The following is an 18,207-nucleotide window of genomic DNA, read 5'->3' as shown; positions in this document are numbered from 1 at the left end:
CCTCACAGCATTTGCATCAGTTGGTTATATAAAAAATTCAAACATCAGTTGGTATTTCTGCTATCCATTAAAACATTCATTAAAGGTCTGCATTGGCACAAAAATATGGACCAAAACCTACCCCATGGGTGGCATTCAAAGAAGTTAGTTGCTTGCTTCTGCAAGAGTGAAGGAGCTGTCTTGAGGAAAAAACTGTTGGAAGTTCAGATATTTGATACTGAAAAGAGAATAAAATGCTCCAAGTGTCCGTGCTTTATAGAAGGGTTTTTTTTTTTTTCCTTTTTTTTTGAGGGAATTTCAGAGCCTATGGAGGCATGAAGTATTGAGGCAGGCCTTCATTCATCAGTGGAGATGATGACTAATTGATTGAGACGGATCGGATAAGGTTTACAGTTCAATTAAATTCTTGATTTTTTTCTCAAAAAAAAAAAAACACTGTCGCAGCATCATGGCGTCGACAATCACCTGCTAGTTTGCTATTTATATTTAGGACACAAAAGTATAGTAAACTTCGATGATGCACCTATTAAGGAAGCTGCTGATAGTCACCTAGTTGTGATAAACATGCTGCTGATGTTAGAATTGTTGATGCCAAAATCCTGCCTAACTACGGAAGTTTAGAGGACACTAATTAATTCCCGGAGAGATGCCGATCTACATACAAAAAGTAGAGAAAAGCTCATTGGATTGGCTTCGGCCAAACTCTTTATGCCTAAGTCAGGATATATTTTGGAATAAAAATAAGAATATAGAAAGTATAAGAGGAAAAATTAGCGTGCAATATTGCCTTCTTCTGGTCAGCTTTCTCATATCAGTCATTTCACCTTGGCCTTCTTAAGTCAGCCTCCTCATCTTGACCTTTTCACCTCCATCTGAGGAGGCCGCCCTTAGTAATTCGGCTTATGGGAGCTCGGCCTTGGGCTCCTTACCTCGGCCTTCTCAGGTTGGCTTTAGGAGCTCAGTCTTTTGGATTTCGGCCTCGAACTTCACACCTTAGCCTCTGTCTTGGTAGCTCGGCCTCGACTTTCTCACCTCAGCCTCGGCCTTCTCATCTTGGTCTCAGTCTTCTCCTCAGCCTCGGCCTTTTTCACCTTGACCTCAGCCTTTGCCTCGGTCGTTCACATCTAATCCTCGATATTCACCTCGTCCTTGGCATTTACCTTAGCCGTCGCTCCTTGGCAACAGTTTATTACCTCAACCTCACTCTTCATCTCGGCCTCGACCTTCACTTTGGCTTTCTCACCTCACTTCCAAGCCCAAGGTCATTTTTTACTTTGGGCAAAGGGAGTAGTAGAGTGGCCAAGGTCATACTTGAATATTTCTGAAATCCCATGGAAGGTTTTAGAAGCGGTATTTAATGCATCGGTTGATTTCCCTCAAAAGAATCAGATTCGATGTGTCTATTGTGGTTGTTTGGAAAAGATATACTCGCCGTGTAGGTCCCTTAGTTCATAATATCCCAAATATTTATGTAAATGCGTCAACCACGTTTTTACACTGGTAGCTCAGGCCTGGTAGTAGGAGAGAATCTCCATGATTACAAATTAACTAACAAGAAAAGTCAGCGATAGGGTTGAAACTATGGTATCTACCAATCCTGTTTCCTTAAAATATAATTAGTTTCAGGTTAATTCTAGGCGTAGCTCTACCTTTTGATAGAGTTGATTTGCTGCTGCTCATCATTCATCATCAGAAAAGAACCAACTTGAGAAAGCTTTCAGTATGAAAACTTTTAACGGTAACCTAGGGAATAAAAATGCTTGTTAATTAGGAAGTAGCATCCCATGGCCTTGAGATGTGAGGCTTTTATATTGATCAAGACCTAGCTAACTTGGCAGTACTTATCACGCCCTAACCAGTAGATATTTATATTGATCAAGACCTACCTTTTCATAAAATGCTTACTTGGTTGTTTTCACATTTGGCCTCAAAATGAAAAGAAAAGCTATCGTAATCTATCAGTCACCCTTTGAAGTAGGTTTTAATCCTGGAGAGAGTAAAATTCTTTTGATGTTTGATGTCCCTATGGAAGAATACAGGAGCAAGTGGTCCTCCACTATAGAAGAATCTTATCGGTTGCTTTCGCATCCCATGCCGATGAGCTGCTCATTAGAAATTAATGTTTTACATGGCTTGAAAGCTCTCTAAATATGTTCCCATTTGGAGTTTGATTGATGCTAAGACCATCAACTCCATGCCCGAGAAGTTATCATGCATGCCTACATCTAAGCATGAATATATATGGGGCAAGCCGATTCTCTTACAACGTCAACAAAGTTATCGTCCAACTCAGTTCAGGTGAAATGACCAAGCTTGGAGAAAAAATTAATAGCTTGTAAAGTCTACCAAGATCTAGTATGGCCATCACAGCAGAACTCCATGTCTCCTGGGTTCCTATGGGCTTAGGCTGAATTTAAAGTCTACCAAGTAACTAGAGGTTACAAAAGTTTCCCTTCTTTTTTCCCCCTCTTTGGCTCTTGCTTTATTGAAGGCATCCATATGGCATAGGGAATATATTATATATAACATGATGGTCTCTCTTTCTCTCTACCTCAATGCTTCAAATGGATATGATGGAAAATTCCTTCTCTGGGGACAAAATGAAGCTAATATGCAGAGCCATGATACTGCAATGTGGCAGTGCTTTATTCTACTAACAAGGAAAAAGAAAGGAGGTTTTCTGCATTGCTTCTAATAAGTCGAAAGTGTAGATCAATTTAGGAGATTGTGAAGGTAAAAGAGGCTTTTCATTCCTGAAAAATTGCCTAGACACACCTTAATTCATACAATCTATGCTTTGATGCATGCACATGATTTCGGGCCGGCAACATCTAACCAATCTCTTTGAATAGGGAGTGATCCAATTCATGTCTTCTAGATTTATAACCCCAAAGACCATGTTACAGTGATTGATATAAAGTAATTAACTATCTCAGAGGGGATTGTCTTCCACATATCCATGCATTTAAGGCATGAGGCAATGTAGAGGAATGGGATTTGCTCTACCTAAGCTGACCAACATTCCAAAAATGACGAGTACTAATAAATGAAGAACAGTGCAGAGGATTAGAATGTCACAGTTATCCTCCCATGGAGGGATCCACAAAACCAGGCGAGGGTGGCAGTCCTTGTCACAAATTATTACGAAATTTAAGAAGCCAAATCAATAATTGCAGACACTAATAAATACAGCGACATGAATTAACTATCTAAGAATCAGGTGGCAACTAACATATATACATCCACGGCCATTTGAACCATGACCCTTGACACTGTCATGCTCTTAAATGCAACGCCCAAGATGTCTGTGATCTCTCTGGAAGCGAGACCTTGGGATTTAGGCTTTCAGAGGAGAGTAAGCCTTCAAAGAACATTACACCCTGTGCCCTTATCATCTCATTGACTTCTAGGTACTTTGAAATATTTAAGAGTGGTCTCCTTGATCTACAATGTAATCCAAACTCCCATGCGCTCCCTTTCGTAAATTCTGTGATAGGATTTTTTTTTTTGCGCATAAATGTCCCTATATATAAATATGGCTTATTGCACATCTATCCATCTAAAAACACTATTTGTATACATACCTTTGAAAACATCATATTTTCACATGACACATTTCTCATTAGATTTTTTGTTGCATAAAATAACTTTTTTATCCTTTTACGATGATATACCTGAAAAATTTATGCAAAAATATATATAGCTGCTTATCATCTAAATTTAATGCTGAAGTTTTTCAAGGGTATCGATGCAAGAGGATATATAGTAGTATCATTTTATACTTAAACAAGATTATTTATTAACATCATCCCATAAAATTCTAGGAGAAGGTGTTTCAGATGTTAAATACATAACAAATCATATTTTTAGAGATATGTATGCAAAAAAATTTAAAATAATATCATGAGGTGCTCCTCAAAAAAAAAAGAAAAAAAAGAAAGAAATTCACACAGACCAAACAAGTTTATACCATCAGACCAAGATCTGATGCCTGTAAAGGTTACGATAATAAATAATAATAAAAAAATCAAATCAAATCAAATCAATCGCCCCTAGTAGTTCTACAGCAAGCTGTATTCTCCCCTTCAAAATTGTGCATAAAGTTCCTCTACAAAAGCATGTCAAATAGCTGAACCTGAACAAATGACATATGGGTGATCATCTGCGAGAAGATAAGGCTTGCACGAAGGCAGCCAAAACTTTGGTCCATCAAGGCGACTCCTATTGTCAGTGCCTGTACCTACTGAGGTTACAAAGCGAGGGGGCACCCCCACCATTATTCAGAAAAGAAAGACTGTAATTTCCTGGTGTCACCGCTTGGGCAGCGTTTTATTTCATGCAGGCTGCCAGGCTTGAGTCTTGGATTTGGCGGATCTGCTCTATTTTGTACGTGCATGAGACATGCTTTGATAAAGTTGACCTTCTTGGACATGAGACAATGGTGGTACTTAATATTGTCATTTAAGAGGACGACAAATTAGCCAAGCCTTCGCTGTCTTATCAGTGAACTATGGACACGAGCTGTATTTAAATATTCTTAGAGCATATTTGGTCGGAAAGAGTTAGATTTTAGACTGGAAACGAAAATGACTCCTCATTCTAGTTGTTTGTTCAGAGAAAATTTTATTTTGATTCTAATTCTAGAGACAGGGAATGAAATCATGCTCCAATCCTTCATAAATCAATTCAGACTTTCAACTAGTGTTTAAACCTTATTTCGATTTCCATTCCAGTTACGAATCAAATGCATCTGAAAATATAGCCATTCTAATTCTCATTCTAATACATTTCGCTTCCGACGATTTTTGGTCAGCCCATGCACATGCATTACGATTGGGGGAAAAAAATAGTACAGAGCCACAGCAGGGAGGTAGAGTTAGGTCCAACCTGTCGCAGCATGCTTTGATCTCAAGGCAACGAAATATGAGCCTGTGACACATGGCCTCCAGGACGTATATAATAGCTTATATGGCTCAGGAATTGGAGAATCATATCATGATGCTGGATTTGTATAACATTCTAAAAAAGTAGGGCTGAATACGCTGCTTAGTGGAAATTCATGCTACCATCCATTAACTTTAAGCAAGGTGGGAATTACTTTTTTTTATCAATATTTACAGACAAAAAATGTATAAAAAATGCCCCTAGCCTAGGCTTTAATTCAAGTCCAGTTCGGATCCGATTTGGGTCTGGTTCAGATCAATCATGGCTTTAGAATTTGTTTGCACATACATATTCGGGTCGGATGGTAGAATTGAAAACTCTAAATTACCGAAATTTCAAATGAGTTGGGTTATGTCTAAATTTGGTAAAACCCAGTCCCGATCGAGAAAATAGAACAGATCCAATTTTCAAACTCGACCTAGGCCCACGGATCCTCCAAAACAGGTCAAGATTGGATCAAGTCATGGATCAACTCAACCTATTTACAATCTTAGTTGAGAACATCTACTGCATCCAGGCACCAACTATAGCCATACAAAAAAGTTCAACATAACACTTGTATGATCAATGTACAAAATGTAGTGAATATTTGGCAAACATTATTACGGCCACCACATAATTAACAGACTTAATGACATTATAATCATGATCTAATTGTGCTGACATTAGTGCCTACATTAACCTAGCACACCGACATCATGTACAAGCTACATAGCATGAAATTGAGCTGGAGGGAGATTTGATAGCTCGCAAATCTAAGATGCTCATCAGCGATAAGATGAACAGCAACTTCTTTACATTTGCCTAAAAACAATGGTCTCATTATATAACAGTAACAAGATAGGGTTAGCTGCAGCACGGACAAGGTGCGAACTTGGCAAGATTTTATCTCCAGTTTTCATCTGACATCAATCCCCCCATGAGCTACGCCACCCACCTCAGCTTACTGGGGTAGTTCATAATTAGATGTACTACTGATGGAAAAAGAGTTATCAAGATACTTGAATAGCACCTAGATAGGCAACGAATAGCCAGGTACCCCTCATTATGATTCTACCAGATTTCCCAACCACCCAGACTTTTTTCTCTCTCTCTCTCTCTCTCTCTCTCTTCAATTTGAGAGGGAGCCCAAACATAAATGATTCCATTACGTATTACCACCATTTTCTAGACTCCTAATACATATGATTGGGAGTTGCAAGTCCTGCTATCTAAAATTTGAAATATCCATACCACTATAAGCCTTCTCGTGCCTTGCTCAAAACTCTTCAAAACAGCAGCTTCATACTCAGTACCAGGCAAATGGAAGAAAGCCTGTAATATATATTCTAGCACAGTTCTCTCATACTCCTCCCAGGGAGGAAAAAAACCAATGCATTATATTTTCATTGAGTATCATGTGATACTGATACCTGAATCGCTAGAAAAACTAACACCAGACAATAATTTAGCAGAGATCCTAAGGGTCAAGGAAGAAAAGGAATGAATTAGTTGCGATAGCCAACTCCAAAGTGGAATCTGCTTGCTAGTTTATCATTGAATGCATATTCTAGGCGCAGGGGCCCGAGGGGTGAATCCACACGAATGCCGGCCCCAAAGCCACAACCGTTCCCAGGCTTTCCCCTTGCTCCAGCCGGATCACCTGATCAAGCAACAACCGGAAGCAAGATGCCATCATATTATGCCTCATTGAAACACCTTCATCTAGCTATTTTGTTATGCAATTATTACCTACTCCCGAATGCTACTTCTAGTAGTGTAGTACAATACTATAAATATATGAATCAAAAATATTGTGCATGGTACCCACAAGAAGTTTGTTGATAAATTTGTTGTTATCTTAGCGAAAACACAAATCTTCTACCCAAAAAACCAAAGGAAGAAAGAAAAAAAAATGGCTAAGATCATAATACAAAGCAAAAGATAAATAATGTTCTTTTTTTTCCACATATGATAAAACCTAAAGCATACAAGTACAGTGCTTAGCCATCGCTTGGTTTATGTTGTTTTGTCCACTACCTAGTTGCTTCTAATCTTTTATGGACAAGCATGATAAAAATGAAAGCAGGGGATAAAATGTTTGAATAAAGGATTTACCATGCACTGTAGGGCCTGAACCAAGATCATTTCCATAGTCCGCAAACAGCACACCTTCTAGTGGCCCAAACTATAAAAGAACAAAATAAAAAAAACAAGGAGGCAATTATAAAAAAAACAAATGGAACAGAAAGAAAAGCACACATCACATTGGATGTGCGTGCACATGCATGTGTGTGTTATTTCTTCTTTTTTTTCTTTTTGCTAAGATGTGTGTTTTCTCTTTATGACAAGATTCATTTGCAGGGAATGATTCATAGATTGATCAAGAATCCTACATCGGAAAGAAACTACTACAGCTGACATATCATTATTTCAAATAAGAAAAAAAGAATGTGTAAGTTTTTGACTTCAGGCAATGAAGTTTTAAGGCTGAAACTGAACTAGGATGAGTTAGAACAGAAGGATGAGTTAGATTTCTATGTACTAAATATCAGTGCCCAAACTTCCAAAAAAAAAAAACAAGTTCAGTTAGATAAATGGTTTGTCTATCACTTACGCAGAGTAAGACAATTGAATGTTTACATGAGGCCCAATCGCAGAAGCAAAAAAGTTGTACTTCAAAGAAATAGATTTGAACATCATTTGACTAGCTTTTATGTTCTCATTATCTGATTAGGGAGTACCATATCATGGGATTTGTGCTCCAGTTTTGCTAGTTAGCAATGGAGGTCTAAATTTCCCAATAAAGAATGAAACCTGCAATCCACTGATAAACCTTTTTCCTAATTCTAGTTCACTAGAAAAATATAATCTTCAAAGTAACAATTTGAAATAAGTGGACATGAAGGTCAAAGCTTACCATGTGAAAAGAGATTTCTCCGCTACCGACCACATAAGAGCGACCAGAACCCACAGCACCTTCTTCATAACCCCTGACACTGTTTGTCCCACCAATCGCAAATGCTTCATGAGGCGGAAAATTTCCAACAACATGGCCTCCAGATACACTACAGCATTAAAAGACTGATGAGCACAACAAAAAATAGTCACTGAAGTGGTGGCAGAAGAAATATAGCTAAACCTACTGTGGACCAGCCTCATCAAGACTCATTTACTGTTCATAAAATAAAGCGATGGCCAATCTCGTTCTCTTTTTTTAAAAAAAAAAAGGGGGGGGGAGGGGGGGGGGGGGGGGAGCATCACTGGAACAATAAAAGGAAAAAGACAAGATTTTAGAAAACAGCTATATATTACTGATCATCAACACAAGGACTAAAAAAGTCAGAATATTAGCAAAGAGGGTTCAATTTGTCCAATGGTATGATGCAAAGAATATTATTTAGCTAACAAACCACAAAAATGCCAAAATAGTATCAATGAAGATCCTTTGATTATCAAAAGATCAAAAGCATAGGATGTCATACCTTAAAAGAAGTCGAGCAGGCCCAATTTTATATCCTTGCCTAGCACGAGCACTCACTCGATTGAAACATAACCACTCAGATAGAACAGGGAGTCCTTGTTCCATGTTGAATGCAAACTGCAAGTGAGGAGGTGGTTATGGAAGGCCAAATGAGACAACGACAAAGAAAACATAAAATTTAGGGTTGTTTATCCTAACAAATGGTTGAGATGAAAGAACTAACTGTTGAGGAGCTATGATCACTAGAATCTGTATAAACACTTTCAAACTTTGCAATTAGCATGTCATCATAAGCATTGCCACTGTAATAGACAAGTAAGAAATCAAATTCAACAACAGGCAGAAAATTAGATAAATCAAATAAAACAATATGATGAGGTGATGATGTAATTAAGCATCCATATCAGATATCCAGAAAGAAGGAAACAAAGCCCTAAGTACCTTGCAGTTAATGGACTGTTGTAGATATCTCTGATTATGGGATTGCCTTTATCATCACGAGCACCAGTATGCTGAGAACAGTAGAGGTTATTACAAGCAAATGTGGTGTAAGAGGGGAATAGACAAAATAGCATACAATGAAGCAAGGACCAAAGAAAGAAAATAACTGAAAATTTATAAGATTTTCTCACAAAAAAAATATTTAAGCCTGTTTGTTTCCATGGTGACACCAAATAGTTAGGACAAGGCTTGATCATTATAATTATGTTTATATTTGCTTCAAATGGTCCACATTAAAAGTCATGACATTACCTTAGAAATGTGAAATAAGAGCGATTAGAATCAAGAGTATCAGTATGGCATGCAAGTCATGACGAGGGTTAAATGGATTAAGCCACAAATCTATTTACATAATCCCTGCAAATAAATTATAGAGATATTTTAAAAAGGTCATGCAAAAAAATGATTATAGCTTTTCTTATTTTCCTAATTCATGTGCAACAATTGTGTTAAAGATTTCTGCAACAAGTATGGCCATGCTTCAAGAAGCTTCTCTTCTAAAAAATTGTATGCATTGAAGTATAATTTGCTTAAAGTTGGAGAACATGCAGATAAATAGAATGCACATGATCACCATCAAGCATCATTATCATTTACTCTACCTGTCGAGGAAGGAAATTTATTTAGTTGATAAGTACAAGCATGTCTCTTTAACTGCAATCTCTCATCACTAGATGATGATATCTGTATCACCAGTTTTCATATACATATTGGCAGATAAAATGTGTCAAACAATACTGTAGAATATTGGAAAATTTTCACATAGAAACACAGTTACATGCCAGACAGGCTCTGCACAAACAGCAAACATGGAAGTTAATCATATGCAATACGTGTTAACCTCAATTACAGGACAAATGGTGGAAATGTACTACTTTTTTCAGGATCATCAGCAGATGCAATTGTGAACTCATTGTCATAAGATGAAAAGTCAACACCAAGAAATAATTCAAAATGTTTCAAAAAAAGTACCTGAAAAATAAGCCCAAGTGTTCCACTCCACTTGGGCCTGAAAGGTCGACTGAATTCAATTCCAGCAGTAACTCGTGCAATTGTTAGGCCACCATGATCAGATTGGTTATTCCCATGAACAAGTGCTCCTGAAGTCCTAGAGTTCTAGTACAAAAAATTTGCACTCCTCAACTTAATAATTATATAGCATGTGGATGTCTAAAAAAACAAATAATATATAAAGATTACCTGAATCATGATTGTTCTAGATGTCCTCTTATTGTCTCCTTCAATCCATGGGTCGGTATAATTTATGCGAAATATTGAGTCGATTTGCCCCCTTTCCAATGAAAGGTTGAGTTTTTGGTTCCTACCAAAAACATTCCTATGCAAATACGCAAAGCTGCAACGAAATTCACATGTGAGCAGAAAAGCAGAACACAAACTTCTTGAATTCAACCATGTCCTGAATGTTACATCCTGGACATGGAAGAAAAATTATTTCGTAATGTATTCAATTACATTATATAAGTTATTTAAATTGCTAATTGCTAATGACATTTTTATATGCACCTGTTTTAGATAATATAGTACTTTGTCTAAAGCTGAGAAAAGGGACAGGACTTGAAGTGGAGAAATACAACATATATAACCATCCCCCAATTGAGAAGTACAGTGCAGGCAAAATAAAAGCGACCTTAAAACAACCCTCTTAGACAATATTTAGTTTATTATCAAATGGAAGAGCCCACTGGCTTCTCTCAAACGGATGAATCAATCTTATCTCAAGTATGCTAGAAACAAGCCTAACCAAAGTACGAAACATTTAAGAAAGAATAAAGCACCATATTTATTAGATACTGGTATAGTCTTTTCTGAAGCTACTATACAATGTTACTAGTTATAGCGACTATAGCAGAGCCATAATGTTTAACTGCTTAAGCAAAGTTTGAGCAAAAGCCATTCAATCAACTGGCTATCTGCTACAAAAATGTAAAGTATATTCAAACTAATGAGGAAACATCTATGCATAAGTTATCAGTCACATGAACATCAATTGGCACTCAGATGAAAGGAAGCAAAAGTGTGCAGTTGTAAAAAGTTAAAATAAATGTCATACAGAGGGTGTTCATTGTTTTCCACCATAACATCCAAGTGCCACTGCCATCTAATGTTACACCCATGGCAAGGGTCTTACGGTAATTAGCAGCAATCTTTGATCAGGCAACATTATCCTGTCCAAGCAACTTTTTATCTCAATTTGATCCTTCTGATCCCATGACAACACACTGGTACGTACAAGCAGCATGCCCTAAAACATGTCATTAATACTACAAGCACTTCGACTACAATGGAGTAGGCCTAACCATAATAAGCATGCCATATCAAGTCTATCTAGGATTATAAAACAATTCAAGATCACACTAAGAACATCTAGCAAAGAAACTAGTCTTGGGAGTTTTTAACAAACCTACCATGGAAAATTACGTACATAGGCACTACCTTAGGTTGACAGATGTCCTGCATCAATCATAGACAAGAATACACAACCACTGGAAAGCAAAATATAGTTAGCAATATATGCAAATTAGAGCATCTTTTTTCAAAATATCAGGTTTAAATATGTATTACTTGGCTAGAGACAGACTTTATGTATCATACATTAGTCAATCCACTACATGAAGCAAGAAGGAACCAATAATGGAACAATTGAGATCAAGGGCAAGGTGAATAATAAAAATGTACAATATATCATTTCAAAGAACTTGAAAGGCATTTGTAGCTGAAAAACCTCATATTTGAAGAGGTTTCCTCTACAGTTGTTGAATGCGTAAATGAGAAGGTATGATGCTAGTCCTGTGATGCTGGAAGGAGACATGGCTAAATGACTAGGAATAGACATTAAAATGTCTTCAGAGAAGGAGTTCAGCAGCAAATTGGCTGGTGAAGAGAGCTGTCTTTTGATACACGGATGTTATGGGAGTATAATTTCCATTTTGAACTTATGGAATTAGTGAGGAAAGACACACAGTCTGCAGACAGGGCTGTCATTCCAGCCTGCCAACTCGGTACCCAACCCGAACCCAACCCAAACCCAACCTTGATCCATTGATGAATGGGTTGGATATGGGTTCTAACTAAAGTTAGACTCAATAAAATTTGGGCCAGGTCTGGGTTTGAGGTTTTTATAGCCGATCCCAACCAATTACCCAATTTACTTATAAATATATAATATTAGTCTTGGTGTATAAAATTTTGTTCAATAACTTTGTTCTATAACTTGATGGGATAGAAAAAGTAAAATGATCACAAGTTAGAACATGTTTAGGGGTTTGAACTAGACTAAATTAAGTGCATCTTTTCAATTTTTAGTCAAACATTATAATTTAATTAACTATCAAGTGAATGTTGTTGTTCATGATTTAATTTTTGAGGCATGAAATTGGACGTTTCATTGATAAGCTTCTCAAAGCATGGATCGTTTTAACTTGACTAATTGTTCAAGATATAGTTTTAGTACATGATGGAAACCCAAACCTCATGCCACAATCCAAGCCCAATGGAACGGGTGTTAACATACCCAATCCTGACCTAAAGAACCGATGGGTCTATAATATATTATTACCCAACCCAATCCTTCAATTGGACAGATACAGAACAAAACTTGGAAGAAACCCCAATAGGTATGGGTTTACTAAAATCCAGGGTGACCCAACCCAATAGCACCCCTTTCTGCACTCCTTTCTGCATTAAGGAATTCAACAATTTTGGAGCCAAAATAATGCATCAAAAAATGCAATTAAGTTTTTTGTGTTATCTAGATGATGGTAGGCAAGCACGAAGAGACTTCTGGCTTTGCTGTAAAAACAGTTGGAAACAGACTGTCTTTATAATATAAAATTTTCCAGAAGCATGCTTTGCAGTCTAGGTTGAAGTATAGGATGGTTCAACAGGTTGCAAAGGTTATGCAAATTAGCCTAATTAAGGATGTAAGAAAATTTTTGATCTATGTATCATGTAGATGATAAATGTCATATGGGCAAGGTTACATTACTACGGCAAAAATTTGGAAAATAGCTGCAATAATGAGATTAAAAAATCTACCTTCCAATCAGTCCTGCGAGAGGGCCATTTGTTATCCTACAAATGTCACAACAAGTAATTACTAATACAGGAACTCCGGATATTAACAGATCAAATACAAAAATATTTAATACATTTCTTTGGAGCATCACTTACCCGCTTGAAATTCCACCACCTGCAGAGAAACCACCATTAGGACGCTCAACAAGATTCATCACTAGATCAACCCTGCAGGGATCTGCAAAGCTCCAGAAAGGGTCCGAATGTCAAAAGTGTTAGGGTCAAAAAAAATGGATGGACAGCAAACCAGTGACTGCTCATATTTTGTTTTCAGTAGCATATGATGAGATGTTAAGATGGCTTGCCATGTGTAAAAGTAATTGCAGAAGAGAAGATTTATCAACTGCTTGCAAATTTTAGGCACAGAATCTGGAGCCTATCAAATTCTTCTGTAATAATAAAGTGCGAAGCAGACAATATAATCAAGATCAAGTAGCAACGAGAAAGAAGATTCACAAAACAACATGCTACCAAGTAGCTGTGCAAACATGACCAAGCTAAAGATATAAAAGACCCAAGTATCTGTAGAATGTTATCTTTCATTCTTCTACCATGGACACTAATCTTTGTCCTTTTTCAGTATTGAGGAATAGCACTCATCCTTGAACATGTGGGACACAGGTTTAACCCAATGGTCCTATCAACAGAACAATTTCCACTAGAGCAGGCAAGTTTTTCAGATTTAGAGCTCAAAACTTCACTGAACCACTTGATTAGTTCAAAGAAACAATAGCCTACTTTGTAAAGATTCACTAGACAAACAGAGGTTGCAAAAATTGTCTTCATTTGGTATTGCACCATTTAAATGCTGCACTTTGATTCATCTTTTGCTTCAGCTATCTTCCTGTGCTGCCACTTCATTTTCACAGCCTATTGCTACAGACTCTTTAGATTTTGTCATATCTGAGATGCTACTATTTTTTAATTCTTTTGCATTTCTTGGAAAGTTGTAAATGCTATGGATGTATTGTGCTCTTAGATACTTAAATTTTAGCAGAAAGTTACTTCATGCATTCACATATATCCTGGCCCTATGCTTCAGCTTCAGCTCCTTGGTCCTAGATGCCAGAACCGATCTTAACTTTTCAAATTAAGAAACTTGATGCTCTGAATGGCGATTTTGATGAGATTTGCATGCTTGAAGCATACAGTCTTTTATTTAGTTCTTTGATATGGTCAAGTCAACTTGTGCATATAAATAGGTGGATATCACTTAAGCAGCAGTTTACACTTCATGCATTAAACAAAATAATAAATCTGTGATGAATTTTTCAAGCTGGAACTCAATATGCTTAAGTTTACATCCACTGCAATTGTTACAAAATAAAAATGGACAAAAATAGATAACTACATTGTTGATTAGCGAAGTTTGATGATGACATATCCAGTGTGAATATCTGGAGAAGGAGAAAATGACAACTAATAAAGGTAATTCACCTCCAGTAGGCTGAGGAATAATTGTAACATCTTCCATAATTCCCATTGTTAATATTGTCTCAACATCTCTTTTTCCTTGTAGTCTATTGTACACCTAATGCAGAAAGTATTGAAGAGATGAAAACCTTAATAAGCCAAGATGGATAGAACACAACTATATATTTCAATATAAGATATAGGAAGTCTTCCAACTAGAGAATGTGAGACACAAGCATGTGGAACACAAGTATATACTTCTGTATAAGATACAGTTTCTCTCTTAACTCGAGCATATTAGGGATAAGCACATGGTTTGCATTTTCCATGCTAATTAGTTGATATCATGTTAAGTTGTCAAGGCAACAACCTAGAAAAAAGAAACACGAGCCAATTTTGATATCATTATGACTAATTTTTTTATCATGAAAAAAACACTTCTTTTTTTCCAAAAATAGCATAAGTTGCCATATCCAGATATAAATGCACTGAGTTACTGATAATTTATTTAAAATAACAAAACAGTTGTTGTATTTCTTTCAAGGTATTTATCTTTCAAAGTTGGTTGTAGATTATGATTTGTGCGTTAGATATAAGTGATTCTTCAACATTACATAACCTCCAAACTTTCTTATACAAGAACAAAAAATTTAAACAAAGCGCCCACAATAACAACCATTATAATGATCAATCCTTATCCTAACTAAATAAAAGACAAGCTTATTTGAGATACAATATAGTAAACAAAGGCAATCTCTGGGGATTCAAAGCATTATAATAGTACAGATTAACAGCCACATAAAATGTAGGCACATGCTTTGACCTGTCCTTTTTTTGTTGTCAGTTGTTGAAATATAGTCTCTGGCCTTGTCTTCCCTATAGTTGGTTCACCACTGAATATATCAACAGAAAAAATTATTATCAGCAAACATCAAGTATAAGTGGTTCTAATATGCTGTTTGTGATTCCAAATGCAATAGCAAGATACTGTTCTCACGTCCTTCTATCAAGAAACTGAATGATGGTATTATTGACTTCAGCTTCAGTGACTTGTAACCTAAGGATTCCTCCAGAAAGAATCTCAGCATATGAAACCTGAGACAACAATCCCAGAAAAATAGGACCAATGGCAGATTAATTATATCTCCAAAACAAGGCTTAAGAAGCGAACTTACAAGTAAAAAAATGGCTGCAAAACAGCTACAAAAGCAAGTAAGTGCAGGACCAACCAAACCAGACAGCCCATGTTTGTAGTACCAGCCATTGATGGATTTAATCACTTGATCCAGATGCCGTATATTGATTATTTTTCCTGCATAACTTGACAACAAAAACTTAACTAAATGCGCAACTTACAATGGCATCAAATGAAGATTGACAAGGCTAAAGAGTTGAAAGAAAATATATTTTCCTCTTTATCATAAGAAAAGAAGGGAACATATACTTCCACTTTTTCGTCTAAGACAACTGAGTGTTGCCCTCTACCATCTTCATCATGGTCAGGGAGCAAACTATCATCACCATAGGGCCAATAAAGAATTAAAAAAGGTTGGGGATTTATCCAAAAATATCTAAATGGAACTTGTGGGAAAGGATTTGACCAATTAGATGATGATAGAATCATAGCCTTTAAATGGCTGAAGTTAGTGGAGCTGGCTGTTAATAGCAATGGTAATATTTTGTAATTATAGTTTCAATTCACATGCCTTTATTGTGATAATTGCCTCAGTCTTATTTTTCCTGCTTTCTGAAAGTAGCAAACCTAAAAGAAAATAGATAACAATAGATCAAGAACCTACCATACCCATCACGAAATGCATCCTCCAAAAAGTTTACAGGAAGAACGTTTGCACCCTCACAAATCAATCCTTGGAACTCCTGATTAGGTTCCACCTAGTACGACATCAAACAAAATCACAAACTTGTGTCATGGAAAACCAGATTAATCATAAAATTTGCCTTTATAAACCTGCAAGGTCATACCCGCCAGTCATTTAATTCTATGATTTATGATAAAGAGATTGCTTGAGGACCAAACTGAACTGTCTTTAGTAGCAGAAATGAAAATAGGCCTGAATTATAAACTTCATAAAGTCATTGCTCACGAGTGCTGTATATTTCAACATCTCATTTGATACAATTATCATATAGTGAAACGCATGAGTACGTTAAGACTGCAGAATGATACAATCAAATCTCATCAGAACCATTGAATACCAAAAAGAAAGGTGGCTGATATGATTCTAATGTGTCATGAATTTAAAACGTCTGCATTATGTGTGTCAAATTACTCCTGTCTTGTGCCTAACCTCGACATTATTTAGGAAATTAGAATTAACGAATGGTTAAGAAACGAGCAGTGCAAGAATCCAAAATCTTCGCCTTTCCCATCTCCAGTGTTCATTGATATTTTACGAACAATGCAAGAAAAGAAGGCTGCAAGCTTTAACGCATCAGCAACCAAAATAGCACAAAAGTCCTCTCTTTCCCCAATCTACTCCCCCTTTAAATCTTATAAAGACAATTTTTCATTATCTTGAATCCAACCCGAGAAGGAAACAATCAAAGGAAGAACCTTTACCTCAAAGACCAGCCGGATCCCATCCCGGGTGTCGACGGCAACGGGCATACACGAGAAAAAGTACCCGCTCTCGATGATCCGGTGCACGTCCTCCTGCACCTCCCGCACCGTGAGCGCCGAGTTGGGCCGGCACGACTTCAGGGCGTCGGCGGCGGCCGCCTCCAAGTCCGCCCGCTCCAGCGCTTCCCCATCCTTGTTCCGAATCAGCACCTCGCTTATCAGGACCCGCTCCTCGTCCTCCTTCCCGTGCCGCCGATGGTTCGTCTCCGCCTCCTGCCGCACCACAGCAAGAGAGGACGAGCAGAGAAAGCGGGGACTCCACCGTCTCGGAAGCGCTGCCAAGAAGCCCTGGATCGCGTCTCTAGCTCGGTCGAGATGGAAGGAAAGGTTGTGGCGAGCGAAGGGCAGGGTTGATAGGAGGGGAACGGGGTGGGCACGGGAGGAGCGAGGGATTTTAATGGCCGAAGAGACGAATCGGACGTCTTCGTTTCTCGACATGGGGGCGGAGAAGAGGGAAGGAGAGGGAAAGGGAGAGAGAGAGAGAGGAGGAGAGAAGAACCCTACGGTTCGAGGGTTTCTCGCCAAAACCCTAGCTTTCCGCCATTTGCGAAAAACCCAACGCTTCAAGGTCGGGCTTGCTAGGCTCGGCAGCGGGCCGGTGTCGCGTACCGGTTTGAACCCGGCCGGGTTCGGCCCCGTCCGAGCTCCAAAAGGATTTCGGAACGTCGATGGGTAGTGGTTGATGGTGTCTCCTTTCTTTCTTTCTTTTTTCTGTTTTTTTGTATATTTTAATTATGGGTAGGACAGCAATCAGGTCAGCCCGCGGCATACATAAGTTAGATGGGATTAAAAATTTACCAACCCAAATCCAACCTATTTATTAAATCAATCAAAAATTTAAATCTAAATTCCAACTATTTATTAGACAGATAAACTGATCCAACTCATATAAATCTATTTATTAAATAAATTAAATAGATTAAATGGGCTAGATGGATTATAAACGAGTTAAATAAATTTAAACAAGTTAAGCAAATTGGTTAAATAGGTTAGAAATTAATTAAACAGGTTTTAAACAAGTTAAACGAATTTTAAATAAGTTAAATGGGCCGGGTAATCCAATTTATTTATTAAACAGGTCAAAATGGGTTAAACGGGTTAAAGATTTAAATCTGAACCCAATATATTTAATAAATAAGTTTAGACGAAT

General features: G+C 37.4%; 1 protein-coding gene across 4 annotated transcripts; it reads right to left on the bottom strand.

Moving 5' to 3' along the window:
- Nucleotides 1-6,229: 6,229 nt before the first annotated feature.
- Nucleotides 6,230-17,674, bottom strand: LOC103702315 (outer envelope protein 80, chloroplastic-like). 4 transcript variants are annotated; one of them, XM_026802691.2, is made up of 16 exons: nt 16,998-17,674; nt 16,221-16,309; nt 15,592-15,736; nt 15,414-15,511; nt 15,240-15,309; nt 14,441-14,534; nt 13,100-13,181; nt 12,965-13,000; nt 10,109-10,262; nt 9,881-10,024; nt 8,849-8,919; nt 8,631-8,709; nt 8,409-8,524; nt 7,844-7,991; nt 7,042-7,111; nt 6,230-6,586 (listed from the first exon to the last, which is right to left on the bottom strand). In XM_026802691.2, exons 1-16 carry the CDS (start codon nt 17,493-17,495, stop codon nt 6,432-6,434), a joined length of 2,049 nt encoding a protein of 682 aa, XP_026658492.1. In that variant the 5' UTR covers nt 17,496-17,674; the 3' UTR covers nt 6,230-6,431. The 4 variants fall into 4 exon arrangements, with proteins under 4 accessions (XP_026658492.1, XP_026658493.1, XP_008782904.1 ...); XM_026802692.2 differs by having other exon boundaries at nt 15,592-15,728; nt 16,216-16,309; nt 16,998-17,673; XM_008784682.4 differs by having other exon boundaries at nt 15,646-15,736; nt 16,998-17,671.
- Between the last annotated feature and the right edge of the window lie 533 nt (nt 17,675-18,207).

Source organism: Phoenix dactylifera, chromosome 7, assembly GCF_009389715.1.
Source record: "Phoenix dactylifera cultivar Barhee BC4 chromosome 7, palm_55x_up_171113_PBpolish2nd_filt_p, whole genome shotgun sequence".
NCBI lineage: Eukaryota > Viridiplantae > Streptophyta > Magnoliopsida > Arecales > Arecaceae > Phoenix > Phoenix dactylifera.
The sequence above is the reverse complement of the archived record's forward strand: the minus strand, read 5'-3'. Positions and strand labels throughout refer to the sequence as shown.

Coding starts and splice junctions, on each gene's coding strand:
- LOC103702315 (XM_026802691.2), bottom strand. CDS start 17,495: ATGTCGAGAAACGAAGACGTCCGATTCGTCTCTTCGGCCATTAAAATC. Junction 13,182..14,440: donor TATTCCTCAGCCTACTGGAG/GTGAATTACCTT, acceptor GGAGCTTTGCAG/ATCCCTGCAGGGTTGATCTA. Junction 8,710..8,848: donor AACAGTCCATTAACTGCAAG/GTACTTAGGGCT, acceptor TGTCTATTACAG/TGGCAATGCTTATGATGACA.